At 37.9% G+C, this 14,387-nt stretch overlaps 1 protein-coding gene across 5 annotated transcripts in view; it reads left to right on the top strand.

The window, feature by feature from the left end:
- Positions 1 to 8,708: 8,708 nt before the first annotated feature.
- The window catches only part of Chrdl1 (chordin like 1), a 164,538-nt gene continuing 158,859 nt past the window's right edge, over positions 8,709 to 14,387 (top strand). For all 5 annotated transcript variants that reach the window (XM_004640032.2, XM_023699922.1, XM_023699921.1 and 2 more), the window contains exons 1-2: positions 8,709 to 9,137; positions 12,656 to 12,804. In XM_004640032.2, the coding sequence (XP_004640089.1) occupies positions 12,708 to 12,804 (97 nt within the window). In that variant the 5' untranslated portion in view covers positions 8,709 to 9,137; positions 12,656 to 12,707. The remainder of the gene's footprint in view (positions 9,138 to 12,655; positions 12,805 to 14,387) is intronic.

Genomic DNA, 14,387 nt, shown 5'->3' on the forward strand with positions numbered 1-14,387 from the left:
AGTCGATTCAGTCATGAAATATTATTCATGTTGCTGGTTTGGCAACATAACTGGTTGGTGGACTGAATCTTTCACTTTTTAACTCTTTGAGAGGCTAATGAAAAGCTCCAGATCACAAATTTAGTTGGCAGAAAAACTGGCTTCCAAGCCTAGTTGTACCTTTTATCCCACCCAATTCTGAAAGCCTCAATTTCTCCATGCATAATGTAATTAATTTTATACTTAAGTGCTTTAGAGTTTTCATCTTCTAAGTCACTGTTCTGTGCTATTCAGACATTTTCCAGGATTTGACAGGGGAGGATGATGTCCACAGTGGAGTCTGCCTCTGCACATGCTGTCAGCATCCTTACATTTTTAATATGATAAGTGTCTGCATATTATACTTAGTCTATTTCCATCTCCCTTTGACCTTATCTTCTAATCAGGCAGTTCCCTAATCATCCCAGTTTCCTCTTTTATTCTCTTTCTCATGAAGAGAGAAAGAGTTCAGCAGTCAGTGGACAGGACAGTGAACATCAGAGGTCCTGTGTGTTGTCTTCTGACCTCATCAATCTACCAGCAACCTTTCCTTGGCCCACTCCTCTTTCCCAGCTTAGCCATCCCCAAAGGCTACCTAATTAGCCCATGGCTAAAAAAAAGAAGCAGAGAAAAAGAATATAGTGTTGATCTAATGATGTATTCCATGTCAGGTGCTCAGTCTGACTCTTGCTGGTTGATTTCAGACTATAAATTTAAAATAAAAACTCCTGGCTTATATTCCTGGCCATTCCATTAGCTTATGGAAGATTTTTGAATGATTTGAAGTCAATGATGTTCTTACAAGTTCTCATCAGCTTATAAGACAATTATACATAGCTTTTCCTAACTCCACATTGACAACATATTGCTAGTTTGAAATTGGCCTTGATGGAGCTATTTACACAGCATAAATGGGAAATTGCTATAAATTAATCTTTCTTTCCTTCCTAGGAATACAGTTTAGTAATAGTTTTTACTGTACATCATGGTTCAAACTAAAATGTCTTAGGAATAGAAAGGTAATGTCCATGAGTAAAAGAAGCCTGAGGGTAACAAATGTGATGCAGTAGGAAATGGTGAGAGTGTGGCAATTGGTGAGTACTCAGGCTGCATAAAAGCAGCAGCCATTACTTTGCTTCTACCTGTTACCATGCAGATGTCATTGGATTGTTTTCAGCACTTGGGCCTTTTCAAGTGTTTATGGTATCTCTGGAATACAGGTTTTTATGTCATCTCTCCCAATAACACAAATTACTCATTGTTTAGGTGCAATTCAAATGTGATAGGGGTAAAACCCCATTTATTTACTTATTTATTTATTTATTATTTATTTTTTAATTTTAGGACAGGGTGTATAGGGTCTAACTGTGTACATTGTACTCATAGTGATCCTCCTGATTACAGCCTCACAAGCACTGGGATTACAGATATGGGCTACCACCCCTAGTCTCAGTCATCATCTCAGCACACGCTGGTGACAGGGCCCACAGGGCACACTGGGGATCGAACCCAGGTCCCTGCAAGCAGGTACTTTACTCTGCTGAACTATCTGGCTGGCCTTCTTTATTCATTTGTTTGTTTTTGTTTCTTTGAATTATATGTATTTGATTCAAAGTCTCACTATGCAGCTCAGACTCATAGAGATCATCTTGTCTCAGCCTGCCAAGCACTGGAATACAGGTTTGTGCCATCACACCAGGTCTAGGTGGCCAGGTGGCCAGCTCAGCTCCTGAGGGAGGGCTGGCACAGCATGTGTATCTGGGATCAAACCGTGGTCCTTGTGCTTGACTAGGCAGACACTTAGACTGCTGAGCTATCTTTGCAGCCTCTCTCCTCAGCTCATGAGTCAGCACTTTGCCATCTTTGCTTTCAGGAATCTGGTTCCTGCTTCTATTCCCTGGGTTATCACCACCATATTTTCCTTCCTAGAATATTGAAAGAATAAGCAACTGAAAACTGAGAATAGCCATCTGGCTTCTTATAATTTTATTCTGGCTTGCATGTTGTTTCTTAGTCTATATGCCATGAATCTGGAGAACATCTTAGCCTCAGGTTTTCATCTAACATTGTATGATGTCTTCAAGGCACCAAGACAACACCTGGTGCTTGTGTATCTCTGATTAAGAGTGAGTTTCCTCTTGAAACAGTAAGAGTTTTATTACTCTTCCATTTGATGGCATGTTTTCACCTTATTCTCCAATTCATTCCTACATTGGAGAACAAGATGGAAAATTGGCTGGTTATCCTACTTGTATCCCCATTCTAGTGAGACTAGAGCTTGAGTGGCAAATAAAGGATTTTGCTGAATTTACCATAGCTTTCACGTTGTATTAAGTAGGTGGAGGTAGGAAGGAGACATTGAGGCAGGAAACAACTGTTGTGCACTTATTGCATGTTAAGTAGTCCACATACATTAGACAATTAAATATCAACAGCAACATTATCACTCTTCCTTTTTTATGTAATCATTATGTGACTATTTAAATTCCATGTTAAGTGTATTGAATCCAAAGCTTTGATTCTTTTGAGTATATCATGCTGCTTCCCTGAGGAGAGCTGAAAACTGTGATTAAGACAATATAGACAATATAGTCACACAAAAAATGTTTGGTGTGTTCCCTTCCTTCAGGATTAAAGGGGAGTATCTTGGGAAGTTTATGATAGTTAGAGGGAACTAGAGATAGCTTGAGGTCATGTAGTGTGCTACTAAAGCAATGCAGTTTGGTAAAATGATTAAACATTCTTTGGAAGTAGCACTTCTAGAGAGTCAGTTTTTGTTGTACCTCATTTCACTTGTCTATGAATCATAAAACACTTGGACATATTCTGTCTTCAGTTTGTTAGATTAAATCTGGCCTTTCCAACAACATCTACTATATATCTAGAGAAGCAATCCTTTGAGAAAATAATGATGTAAAAAGCTTCCACAAATATCTGAATATCACTTAAAAGAAAATTACTTTTATAAAAGTTACTATTCAAATGTAACACCAAGCCCAAATAACAAACACTTCGGGTTATTTTTCTTTGCTATGAATAATTGGAAGGCCTACATGAAAAATAACAGCTGAACTCAAATAATACAGAGTTTAAAAAGTACCTGCTTCTAGCTCTGGGAATGTGTCTCAGTGGCAGAACACATGCTTAGCATATACAATGCTCACTGTTCAATTCTCAGCCCCAAAATAACAACAACAAAACCCCCACAACTCTACTTCTATTCATTCTGTTTCCAAGATCCTGTTTCCGAGATCCTATAGGTACTTTCTATGTTTATTTATCTGGTTTTCATAAGCTTCTAGGAAACAGAATTGTTTGAACTCTCAATAACAGTCCGCATTGGCTAGTTGTGGTACAAAAATAAACAACCTCCACATCTCCAAACATACCTTTGGCACTCATTCTGGATAACCAAAATAAGTCTCCTGGGAACTTTGTTCATTTTAGTCACACAAAAAAGTAGGTTTCATTACAATGCGTGCTCCCATTATTATTAGGGTAGGAATACAGGGAAAGGGGTAAATCATGCACTCTTAAAATTTTCCTTCAGAAGTTGCATGACACTTTCATTGACCAAACCAAATTGGGAGGCCATACTCAACTTTAGAGAAGAGGTTTAAAATCTTACTACTAAGAGCCCAACAAGAAGAAAGCTAGAAATATTGAGTGAACCACAATAATTACAAACAATTTTGTTTTCTAGTCCTTTCTCGAAATAGCTAGCAGAAATAAAATACAAGATAGAGAAAAACTTTCAGTAATAAATGAGCATACATACAAGTAACAAAATGTCTCAATGAAATATATGTTACTGGTCCTAAAATATTCATAGAATAAATTGTCAACATCTGCATAGTCAATGAAGTGTCTGATTAATACAAACTATGTTGGTCTGAAGTTTAAAGAAACAAAAGCAAGGAGGTAGAATTTGTGGAGCTGTGAAGGATACTGGGTAGGAGGAGATAAGAAGCTGCATAGGAGAAGGGGAAGTAAAAATGACCAAGATGCAATAATTTTATGTGCCAACTCCCCAAGATGAATGCAATAATTAGTATCACAAACACATGATATAAAAACTTAAAAGAGAAACAGAAAAAAATTAAGTAAACCTATACTGTAATACTCTTGTTAATCTTTATGAGTCCCCAGGTTTTTTAAAGTTAATTCAAAATAAAAAAGTCACAAACTAAAGAATCTCAAAATAAAATAAAATAAAATAAAGTTAATTCAATAACCTGACCCTGTCAAGTTCTAGTGGGATAAGACAAATTTAAAAAGGTAAAATTTGCTGGGCATAGTGGAGAATACCTATAGTTCTACCTACTGCAGAGGAGGATGTGGCAGAAGAATGGCATAGGCCAGCCTGGATGATTTAAGTAGTTCTGTCACAAAATAGAAAAGAATTGAGATCGTAGCTCAGTGGTAGATCTCTGGTCTAATATAAGCAAGGCTCTGCAGTGAATCCCCAGCACCAAACAAAGTTAATATTTGTGTCATTAGAATATTGTTCAGTATTAATCATCCTGCAATACATCCATTTGCATATTTAAAAATGAGTATTAGGGGACGGGGACATAGCACAGTAGATTAAGCACTTGTCTGGCAAGTGCAAGGTCATGAGTTCAATCCCCAGTTCCGTCAAAAATAAATAAATAAATAAATAAATAAATAAAAATAAAAATTAGTACGAGTTCTGAAACGCATTTTATGAATTGTCATACAACAACCAATTGCATTTGAATATAACATAAAGAAACATGTGAAAACTGAATTTAAAATGCAATGACATTTACAATTGCTCCAAAGAAAATGAAATATGTAAGACCAACTCTCATAAAATGTGTATAAGAGTTTGATGTTGAAAACTATAAAACACTGATGCATGAAACCTAAGGAGACCTAAATAAATGGAAAGATTTACTGTGTTCATAGTTCAGAACACTCAACCATTACAATTATCAATTCTCCCCAAATTGACCTGTAGATTTAATGCAATTCCTATCCAAATCCTAGCAAATATTTTAAGGATACAGACAAGTTTATTATAAAGTTTACATGGAAAGGTGTGAAGTATTTAATTTAGCTAAAATTATTTTGGAAGGAACCACTAGATTTGATATTAAAACCAACTTATTTCTGTAATAATCAAGGCTGGGTGATATTGGTAGTATGACAGACACACAAGTTAACAGAATAAACCCAGAAACTAGAAATAGACCAATTTAAAAGCAATTCAGTGGAGGAAATACAGATTTTGCCACAAATGATAATGGCACATTTGGACATTTGTGAGCAAAAGGTGAAAGCTATATACTTTATGTGAGAATGAATTCTAAATACATCATAGATTTCATGTAAAATTTAAAACTATTACACTTTTATAATAACAATAAAGGAGAAACATTTTGAGTTCTAGAGATAGGCAAAAAGTTCTTAACACCAAACCATGACCCAAAAAAGGAAATTTCGATAAATAGAACTTAAGTAAAATTAATAATATTTGTTATAAAAAGTCTGTAAGAAGAAAATGAATAGACAAGCTATATACATTTGGAAGAATATACAGGTGTCAAATAAACACATAAAAGACAGTAAATATCATGAGATATCAGGGAAATGCAAATTAAAATGAAAATTATATATCAGTATATGCCTACTACAATGACTAATATAAAAATGACAACAAATGTTGGCAAGAACATAGATCTTGCCTGAGTCTCTTATACATTACTGATGGAGTATAAGATAGTACAGCTTCCCTACAATATTACAACAGTTCTAAAAAACCCTAAATATTCATTTACTATATTATCCAAAGCTGTGTTGTTGGGTATTTATCCCAGATATATGAAGATGTATATTTATGCAAAAACCTATAGACAATTACTCATAGCAGTGTCATTTGTAAGCCAAAAAAAAACAACCCTTCAATAGATAAATATGTACACAAACTGTGACATACCATGTTAGGAAATATTACTCCTTAAAAAAGAAGCAAAGTACACATACTTGAAACAACTTGAACAGGTCTTCGAGGAGTGGAAGACAAAGCCATTCTCAGTTGACGCAATGTATGATGTTGCATAACATTCTTAAACGAAAAAGTTATGAGAGAGAGAATTTAGTCCTTGTCAAGGGGCAAGGGAGGGAGCCAAGATGATAGGTGTGATGCAGTAATGCTGAAAATCTTTTTGGTATTGGCACTGTTCTGCATCTTAAATATGGTAATGGTGGTCATGGGAACCTACCCATATAATAAAACTGCATAGAACTATAACAGAGAGTATGTAAACTGCTGAAGGCAGAATATGATAAAAAAAAGTTGGAACAATGTCAACTTACTGGCTCTGATATCCTACTATAGAAATGCATGATGTGACTATAGTGCAGACCTTGATGCAGCACATTCAGAATCCTTCAGAATTATGTCTCAATACTGCATGAGAATCTACAATTATTTCACAATGAAAAGCTTTTAAAAGTCATTATGATTTTATTTTTATTCACCTTTCCATATCATAAATATATTTTTAAAATAATTTTATTGAGAAACAAATAGCAATGAGACAGTTTCAAAACCAATTACTAGCACAGTGTCAATAACTAATACATTGCATATTGTTGTCTTAGTGGTTATTCACTGTACAAGATGCAGACATGATATACTGTCCACAAACACTATATGGAAAAGACATGAAGATAATCACTGGTTCAGTTTGTGTCAGATCTGGCAGGGTATCTAAGTTAGAATTCATGAAAATTCAAGCTCCAATTCATAAATCAGAATAGAAATTAATATAGGAACTGCAACATTTCCAATAATGAACAGCTTTTCAAAGAATCGAGTGGCCCTGTGCATGGCTACCTGTAAATATGTTCCTGAATAGGTTCAGTTGAACTAATCCAATAGTAGTAATTGCCAAAAATAATTTGTTTTAAGTCATTAGATACTGTGATGCCTTATTATGCAGTGTTCTTAATACTACATTAATCAATGAGAGTGAATGTTCGTAGCCAAATGTATGGGCTTTAAGCTCCCATGAATCTATTTACTTTATTATTTTTATTAGTAGTACATGTTTGTAATACAAAAAGACTATATTCATTTTGGAGAATTGGTACATATACATATCACATCTTAATCATTTTTACTTCACTTCCCCCATCTTTGCTTTGTCCCCCTTTCCTATAAATCTATTGATTTTATTGCTAGGATTCAGGTTTGGCCCAGGCTGCTTTGAAACCACTTTTGCAGAATACTCCATGGGCACTTTGGAAGTGATGCCAAGGACTGGGGGATGGATACACAAAACATATTTTACAACCTACCCTTCTCCTGCAGAGTTCAGTTTAGTGAGCTAAAACATTAGCACATTAAATGGAATAACATTTATATGGTCACAAATTCACAAGTCCAAAAAAATAGATATGATAACACAAATTAAATACATATACTTATTTTATGTTTAAATTAAGCAGAGTATTAAGTTAGGTATTTTGGGTTTTGAAGACAACATATCAGAAAAGGCAGGTTTTTCCCTTGTTAGCAGTGAAAGAAACATCTCCAGCAGTACAAGGGCTGGTTAGATATTACCGCTTCTATGAAGAGTAAAAAGGTTAGTTTTTTTTTTTTAATTTCCTTTATTATCTACTCTTGATGTGAAAGTTTTTGACAAGCTAAAATTTCCCCAAGATATTAATTTTTTTCATCTATGGACTGGAAATCACAATCAGACAATAATGAGTCAAAAGTCAAAAATTCTTAATTGGCATCTCAAACTTGTCACTGACTAGCTTTGTGAGCTTGGGTATGTCAACATCCTCTACATCAGCTTCCTGCTCTGTGAAATAAAAGTTGAAAGCTGAATGATTCTCTAGGAACTCATACTTGAAGTCACTAATACTTCAGTTGGTTGTGAGAGTTTAAAAAAAACTGGTATTGATATATTGCATATGAAAGTACACTGTAAACCATAAAGTGCTATGCAAAATATTGATATTTTCCAGTTCATGGAGAAAAACCCCAGTAGCTCTCTTGCAAATTCAGGGGCCTACAAGATAAAAAGGATGTGATCAAAGCAATGTTCTCATGGGTCCTACATGACTGTGACAATTTTTTTGTAACTAAAGGTCATTCAAAAAACACAAGTTTGTAATAGCTTGTCTCCAGGTCACCAAGGCATGTGCAGTGCTTGTGTGATTTGAAGAACTGGCCCTTGGGCCACTTTAGAATCTGATAAAGCAGTGGCTGGCTGAGCTGGGCCACACCAAGTTTTCGTCAAACCTCGTGAGTTGGAGTTCTCTTTGGGATGGAATGTAGATAATCTAAATCTCCACAAACCCATCTTGGAGGACAGAAAACCTTTCTCCTTTGCCACAGTGAGGATCATGGGAAATGTTCAAAATAATAAATGACATGCTAGGACATATTTTACCAGGCCAGCTCAATCTGCAGGCACACAAGGAAGGGTCATTGTGCCAACAAGAGAGAAAGTGCTGGACTTCCACGCATAGCTGTAGGACAGTAGCCAAGGTTTTCAGGGAGTGCCCAAGTGCTGGGGAGCTTCTAGGTGCATCCAGTGCAGAGGAGAGGAGGGACTGGAAGAGATGTGCGGTCCCTTTAAGACCCCATCGCTCTCCCAGCCAAAGGAGGGGGGGAGCGGTGTGGTGGGGCGCTGCGTGATGGGAAAGTCTGCGGCTGAGTCTCACACTTTCTCCCAGTTCTTTAACTTTCTGGCAGGAGGAGCAGAAATAAAGCTGTGCTGCCCAAACGGAGAAGGGGTAAATGCCTGAACTGCTGCGTGCTTGTGGACTTCCCGCCCCCGCCAGGCGGCCAGCCTCCCGGGCCAAGTGGGGAGTGGGCAGGCGGGTGGGCAGGTGGCCCCGGGCCGCTGCGCCCGCGCCTTAGCTCTGCCCCTGCAGCCCGGCCAGCCGCTGCTCCCTCGTGGTGTGAGGGCGGTGATGTTTTTTCCTCCCTCCCACTTTTGAGCACCCCCGCCCCCTCCCACCTCGTGAGCACTCTAGCTCACTGCCACAACCTGCGAACCCCAGACCTCTGAGGAGCACCCGGGAGCCTAGAACGTGCGCACGAGTGACAGAGGAAGGAGACCAGCACCCAGGTCAGTGAACAGTATGGGCGCTAGCCTCCTTCACCTTCCTTTCAAGCCCTAGCACAGGTGGTGTGCCTTCTGTGGGCTGTAGCAGCCTCTGAAAGTGCCCCTGGGGCACTTTGAACTCTTAGATCTGCTACCCCAATTCATTTTATGGTCGAGCTGCCAGCGACTGAAATACAGGTGAGGCGCAAGGCACAGATCTGAAGTGGGTTGGGGATCTGTGAATTCGCACTCATAACTCGCCATTCTCTGCTTGGCCTACATTTCTAAGTGATCTTTGAAGCTTCCAGGGGCCACTCAGATACTCCCTGCAGATACCTAGTGGGTTTTGCAGTACCCTTAATTAATACAAGTGTCCAAGAGTCTGTTTTCTCATTTACTGAATTCCCCTGGACCAGTGGCTGATTAATTCCTCCTAAAGTTAAAGAAAGAGTGGATGGGCAAAGGGCCATTTTCTGGGCATCTCTCTCATTTTCTGGCCCAGACTACTGGGGTCAGAGTTTGAAGCACTAGACTCAGGAGGCAAAGTGATATTGCCAGAACACAGAGCCTAGAAAACCAGCCTTCCAGTCCCTCTCAGCCCTGCTAATAACTAAACTCATTTGAGAACCACCCCCCAGCCACTGGGGCCCATTTTGAAGGAGTTGTGTGAAATCAAATGAAATGATAGATGGACAAGTGTTTTGCAAGGCAAATTCAAGGCATTGTTCGTCAATCATAACCAGCAGTGAAGTCATTGCCACCAACAAAGGATACCCTGGGCCAAAAGTGCCAGTTTTTTCAGTGGCAACCCAACAAGAATTAAATGAGCTTTTCTTACTTGGTGGTAGTGTGGAGAGGGGATTTCAACTGAGGAACAAAAGCTTGAGGCTCCAATGCCTTTCTTACTGTTTCTCAGAAAGAAAATTGCTACCCTAGGGTCTGTCCCATAGATGATAGTGAGTGTGAGATTACAAGGTCATTCAAGCCTGTCTGGAGGATTAAAGAGACACTGGGATATGAAGAGCTGGCTGACATGTGTTTGTCCCTTCCTATTCCTTTGCAATGCTGTTCTGAGTGTGAGCTTCTGTCACTTGATGGCCTCCACTGCCTTGTATCTATAACCAGGGCAAGAAGCAGTTGATAATTGCTTAACTACATATGTTTGCTAATGTTTGTTTCCTGGAGGGGCCTTCATACTGTGCCTTTCCCTTTTTGTCTGACCCATTTCTTGTTCTCTTCTTAAACCCTTACCACCCTCCTTTCCCACTCTCATCTGCAGTGGTGGTTGTGAAGTTTTGTTTGCTCTGTTGCTTTCTTATTGGTTCTTGCATCCTACCAAAACATGTCAATGGCTACATTTACAAGTAACCTGTAAAAGAGCCAGTGCAAGTTCCATGACACAATAGCCTGTGTGAAGCAGACAGAGAGTTAATGCAGAAATAACTCCAGTGAATTGGGTCAAAGTATAATTTGAAAAATTAAAGACAGTTTGATTCTTTGCGAGAATGAGTCCGATGTTTGCTGAGCAATATTTGCTTGTTCACTGCTTCATTCCCAACAAATGTCTTCAGGTCTCTGTCCCCCAAAATAGAAAAAAGTTTAAGGGGATAAAGAGAAATCTAGCAATGGGGAGATCTCAGTAAGGAACTCTTTTCATTTCATGTTTCTACACAGAATATAATAAAGGCAGGACTTCAATATCTTATAAATCAAAAGTGAATATTTATGAAGCAATTCCTTTTCTGATGTTCTCCATCCCTGCCTGGGAGGCCACACAAATGACAGGAATGCCAAAAGAGATTAATTGCTCTCTAGTCACCAACTTTTCTATTTGCTCATAACATTAGTTGGGACCCAAGAAAAGCAGAGAATTCTAAGGACCATTTTCTTGCCAGTTTGAGTTATGAAGCAATGCTACTGTTCACTGAATCGCCCGACCATTGTATAAGAAAAACAACCCTTTAGTTCTTGCCTGGGTAGAGACTCAAAAGCCACAGGTTCAGAAACTCCCTCTGAGAACTATGTATGATTGTGATAAGTTGAGTTTCAATGGCCAAAATTCTGTCTCTTTTATAGGCTTGGGAGATAGACTTATTTCAGTAGGCTTAGAAAGAGACTAATAGAGGTAGGCAGCTGTGTTAAATAGGTACTAAAAATGCCTTGCTTCAATGGAACCATTACCTCCAAGGGCATGGAAATGTTCTGAGTGATTGAAAGTAGATCGCAAACTCAGAGGGGAGACCAGGACACCAGAACTGAGATCTTTGGAAGGCTAGGAAGATTTGTCTAGGAGAATTAAGTCCTTTCATAAGGATCAGAGATGGAGTAAAGAAAGAAGGCAGATGGGCGCTATAAATCCTGCTTATTAGCACAAATTATTCTCTATGATCAGTTTGTCCTTGATTGTACATTCATAATTTGAAACAATAGACTTTGAATTTTCCCAATAATTTCATAGCATATACAGTAAGAAATGTGGCATCTATGTCAGAGCCAAAAGAAATTAAGTTCTCCAAAGTGATCATTCCTTTGCAATCTTTATGCTCTATATTTAGATTGGACTACTGAAAAAGACCTTTGAGTCCAATTATTATCCAAGGTTAACCCTAAGTAGAATTTTGTGTTTCTAATTACTTTTCTTCCCAACCTCCTATTTCAAGAGGCTTGCAAACTCTAAACTCTATGGAAATGACTCATGATTAAATATGACCTACAGCAAACTTTCTGAGTTCCAACGTTCAAAAGGCTTTAGATTTCTATGCCTTAGAATGGAAATGACAATCTCATCTTTTAAAGAATTATATTTGCTTCAGTGGTCTTTTGGATAATGGTGCAAGGTGAACAAGTTCTGTTTAAATTTGCCGAACTTCCCTTAAAATTGCCAATTTAAAATTCCCATTTCAGAAAGGACTTTATGGAAGGGAAATATGTCCCAGCCATTCTAAGCAATAAAACTTCTCAGGTGTTGAATTGCATCCTTTTGCTAATTATGTCTGGATTTTTTCAAACAAAATTATCTAAACAGAACATCCTTATATTTCTCATGGAAGAACAGATAAAACAGTAATCAATTTGCACTTATTTCGTGAAGGATTAATTACAAGAGTAGTCTTAAAGCTAAGATTATTTCACTTTCATTGCAGGAATTGCTTGTGATTGTGCTTATAGTTTTTACCTTGTTTGCCAAAATAGCACTTTTGCAAACACCAGTCTCTCTTCTCTCCTCCCCTCAAATCTCTTGAGAAAATCAATTCCCTTTGAAAAGAGATTTCAAAATTTATTTTTATTTTCTTATGACTTGCTTGTAAGAATTTAGCTTTGGTTTTAGATAGGAATGCATGTTCTTTCACTTGAATTTGCTCCCACAATCTTTGCAAGACAAGAGAGACCAGTCTTTTTTCTTCAGCAAGCAAACAATGCTTGCACTTATGTAAATTCTGCAGCATTTTTTTTCCTAGCAAGTTGAAAGCCTAAGCATCAGTGATCTCTATGAGATCCAGGGAATTTGTTTTAAGTCTTTGTTTCTGTTTTCTTCTCAACAGTTTGAGTGCACTACACCTTGGAGGTTCTGAATTGCATTTCACAGTGCTCCCAATGAAGAAAAAGTGGAAAATGGGAAGCATGAAATACATATCTTCCTTGTTATTTTTCCTTCTTTTCCTAGAAGGAGGCAAAACAGAGCAAGACAAACGTAAGTGTGTTGAGCTTAAAAAACTAATATAATTTCTTACAAGTTCTTTGAAAATGTGATTATAGACAGTAGGGATTATGATTTAGTGCAAATGTGGCTATGATATTATTGTATGAGAAGAAAGTGAATGTTGCTGATTTATGCATGAGTTCATAAAAGAAAGCATTGAATGGGACAATTTAAATTTTGGTCTGTTTTTCTGATTATTACATAGTTTTTATCTCATAGAACATATGACACAGTCGTCCATTATTCTTGCTTTGTGCTAAACTATGTAAACCTCATTCTAATTTACAAATATCTACAAATGTCTGAGAAATGAACTGGATTTTTTTTTCCAAATTTCACTTGGCCATAAAGATTTTTAGTTTATGGAAAAGAAAAAGAAAAAGAAAAACAGCCTCTGCTTATTTCCTTATGCTATAAAATCAAGAGGGAAGAAACCTTCACATGAACTGGATTCACATGAAAAATCCTTTGAATAATTGAGAATTCAGGGCCTGTCAACGAATTAGATACCATTTATTGAAAGGAATGCTCCCGCAAACCCAGGGAATATGTCTAGAAAGTCAGTAATCCCTGCTCCATTTGCAACCCCCTCTGAAGTAGATGACTTGCTTTAAATTTGAAGGGAAAATCTCAGCTCTGGTCCCCTATTATGGCTGCATCAAAAAGAAGCACAAGGTGGAATTGGTCCAAGAGGGCCATTCTCTGCTCCACTGAACTTATTCATGAGAGGGAGCTGTGCAAAAGCCTTTGGTAGGAGCCACAGCAGCAACATCTGAAGCCTGTCACTTAAACATTTCTCTCCTTTATCAATGTAAGTTAAATATATTCCATAAAAGCTTGCTGGCAAGGAGGATGGTATCAAGCCTATTGCATTTTTTAAGCTCATTTCTTTGATTTCTTTCACTAATTACATAGTGAAATTAGTTTTCTTCCTGAGAAAAAAATAGTGCTGTTTATTAGGTTTTTAAGCAGGAGTATTCTCCAGTGATATCCAGTATGATTGGGAAAGAAAAGGAAATTTAGCAGGGCATGGTTTCAGGATGGAAGCATGGATTAGCCCCACCTGCTTGTATTCTGCACACTACTTCACCTTCTATGTGAATGTAGTGCATCTCAGAGCTCATCTCTTCCCGAAGTCTTCCTTGTAAATGTGTGTGAAATAAAATGGATATATGGGGGCTGGAGAGATGGCTCAGTGGTCTAAAGCACCTACTTAGAACAAGCTTAGCAAAAAGCATCAGAGACCGCGGTTCAATCCCCCAGCACCACATGCCAGCCGGCCCTGCCCCCTGGTGGGCTGAGTTGGCCTCTCTCTCTCTCTCTCTCTCTCTCTCTCTCTCAAATAAATAAATAAATAAATTTAAAAAAAAAAAAACAAATTGACCTACTGATTATGATATGCAAGCTGAAATAGGCCAAGTAAAAATTTATTTTTCTCTGAAGGATTCACAAACATTTCAAACGTTATTCTCACAGCTGGTTATCACCATAGGACAACTTCCCACTAGCTCATTCTAAAAGTTGCCCACTAAAGAACACAGGAGCTCAATGCACTGTGGCATCCCGCTTTCCCT

This window comes from Octodon degus, unplaced genomic scaffold (assembly GCF_000260255.1).
Source record: "Octodon degus isolate 3935 unplaced genomic scaffold, OctDeg1.0 scaffold00117, whole genome shotgun sequence".
NCBI lineage: Eukaryota > Metazoa > Chordata > Mammalia > Rodentia > Octodontidae > Octodon > Octodon degus.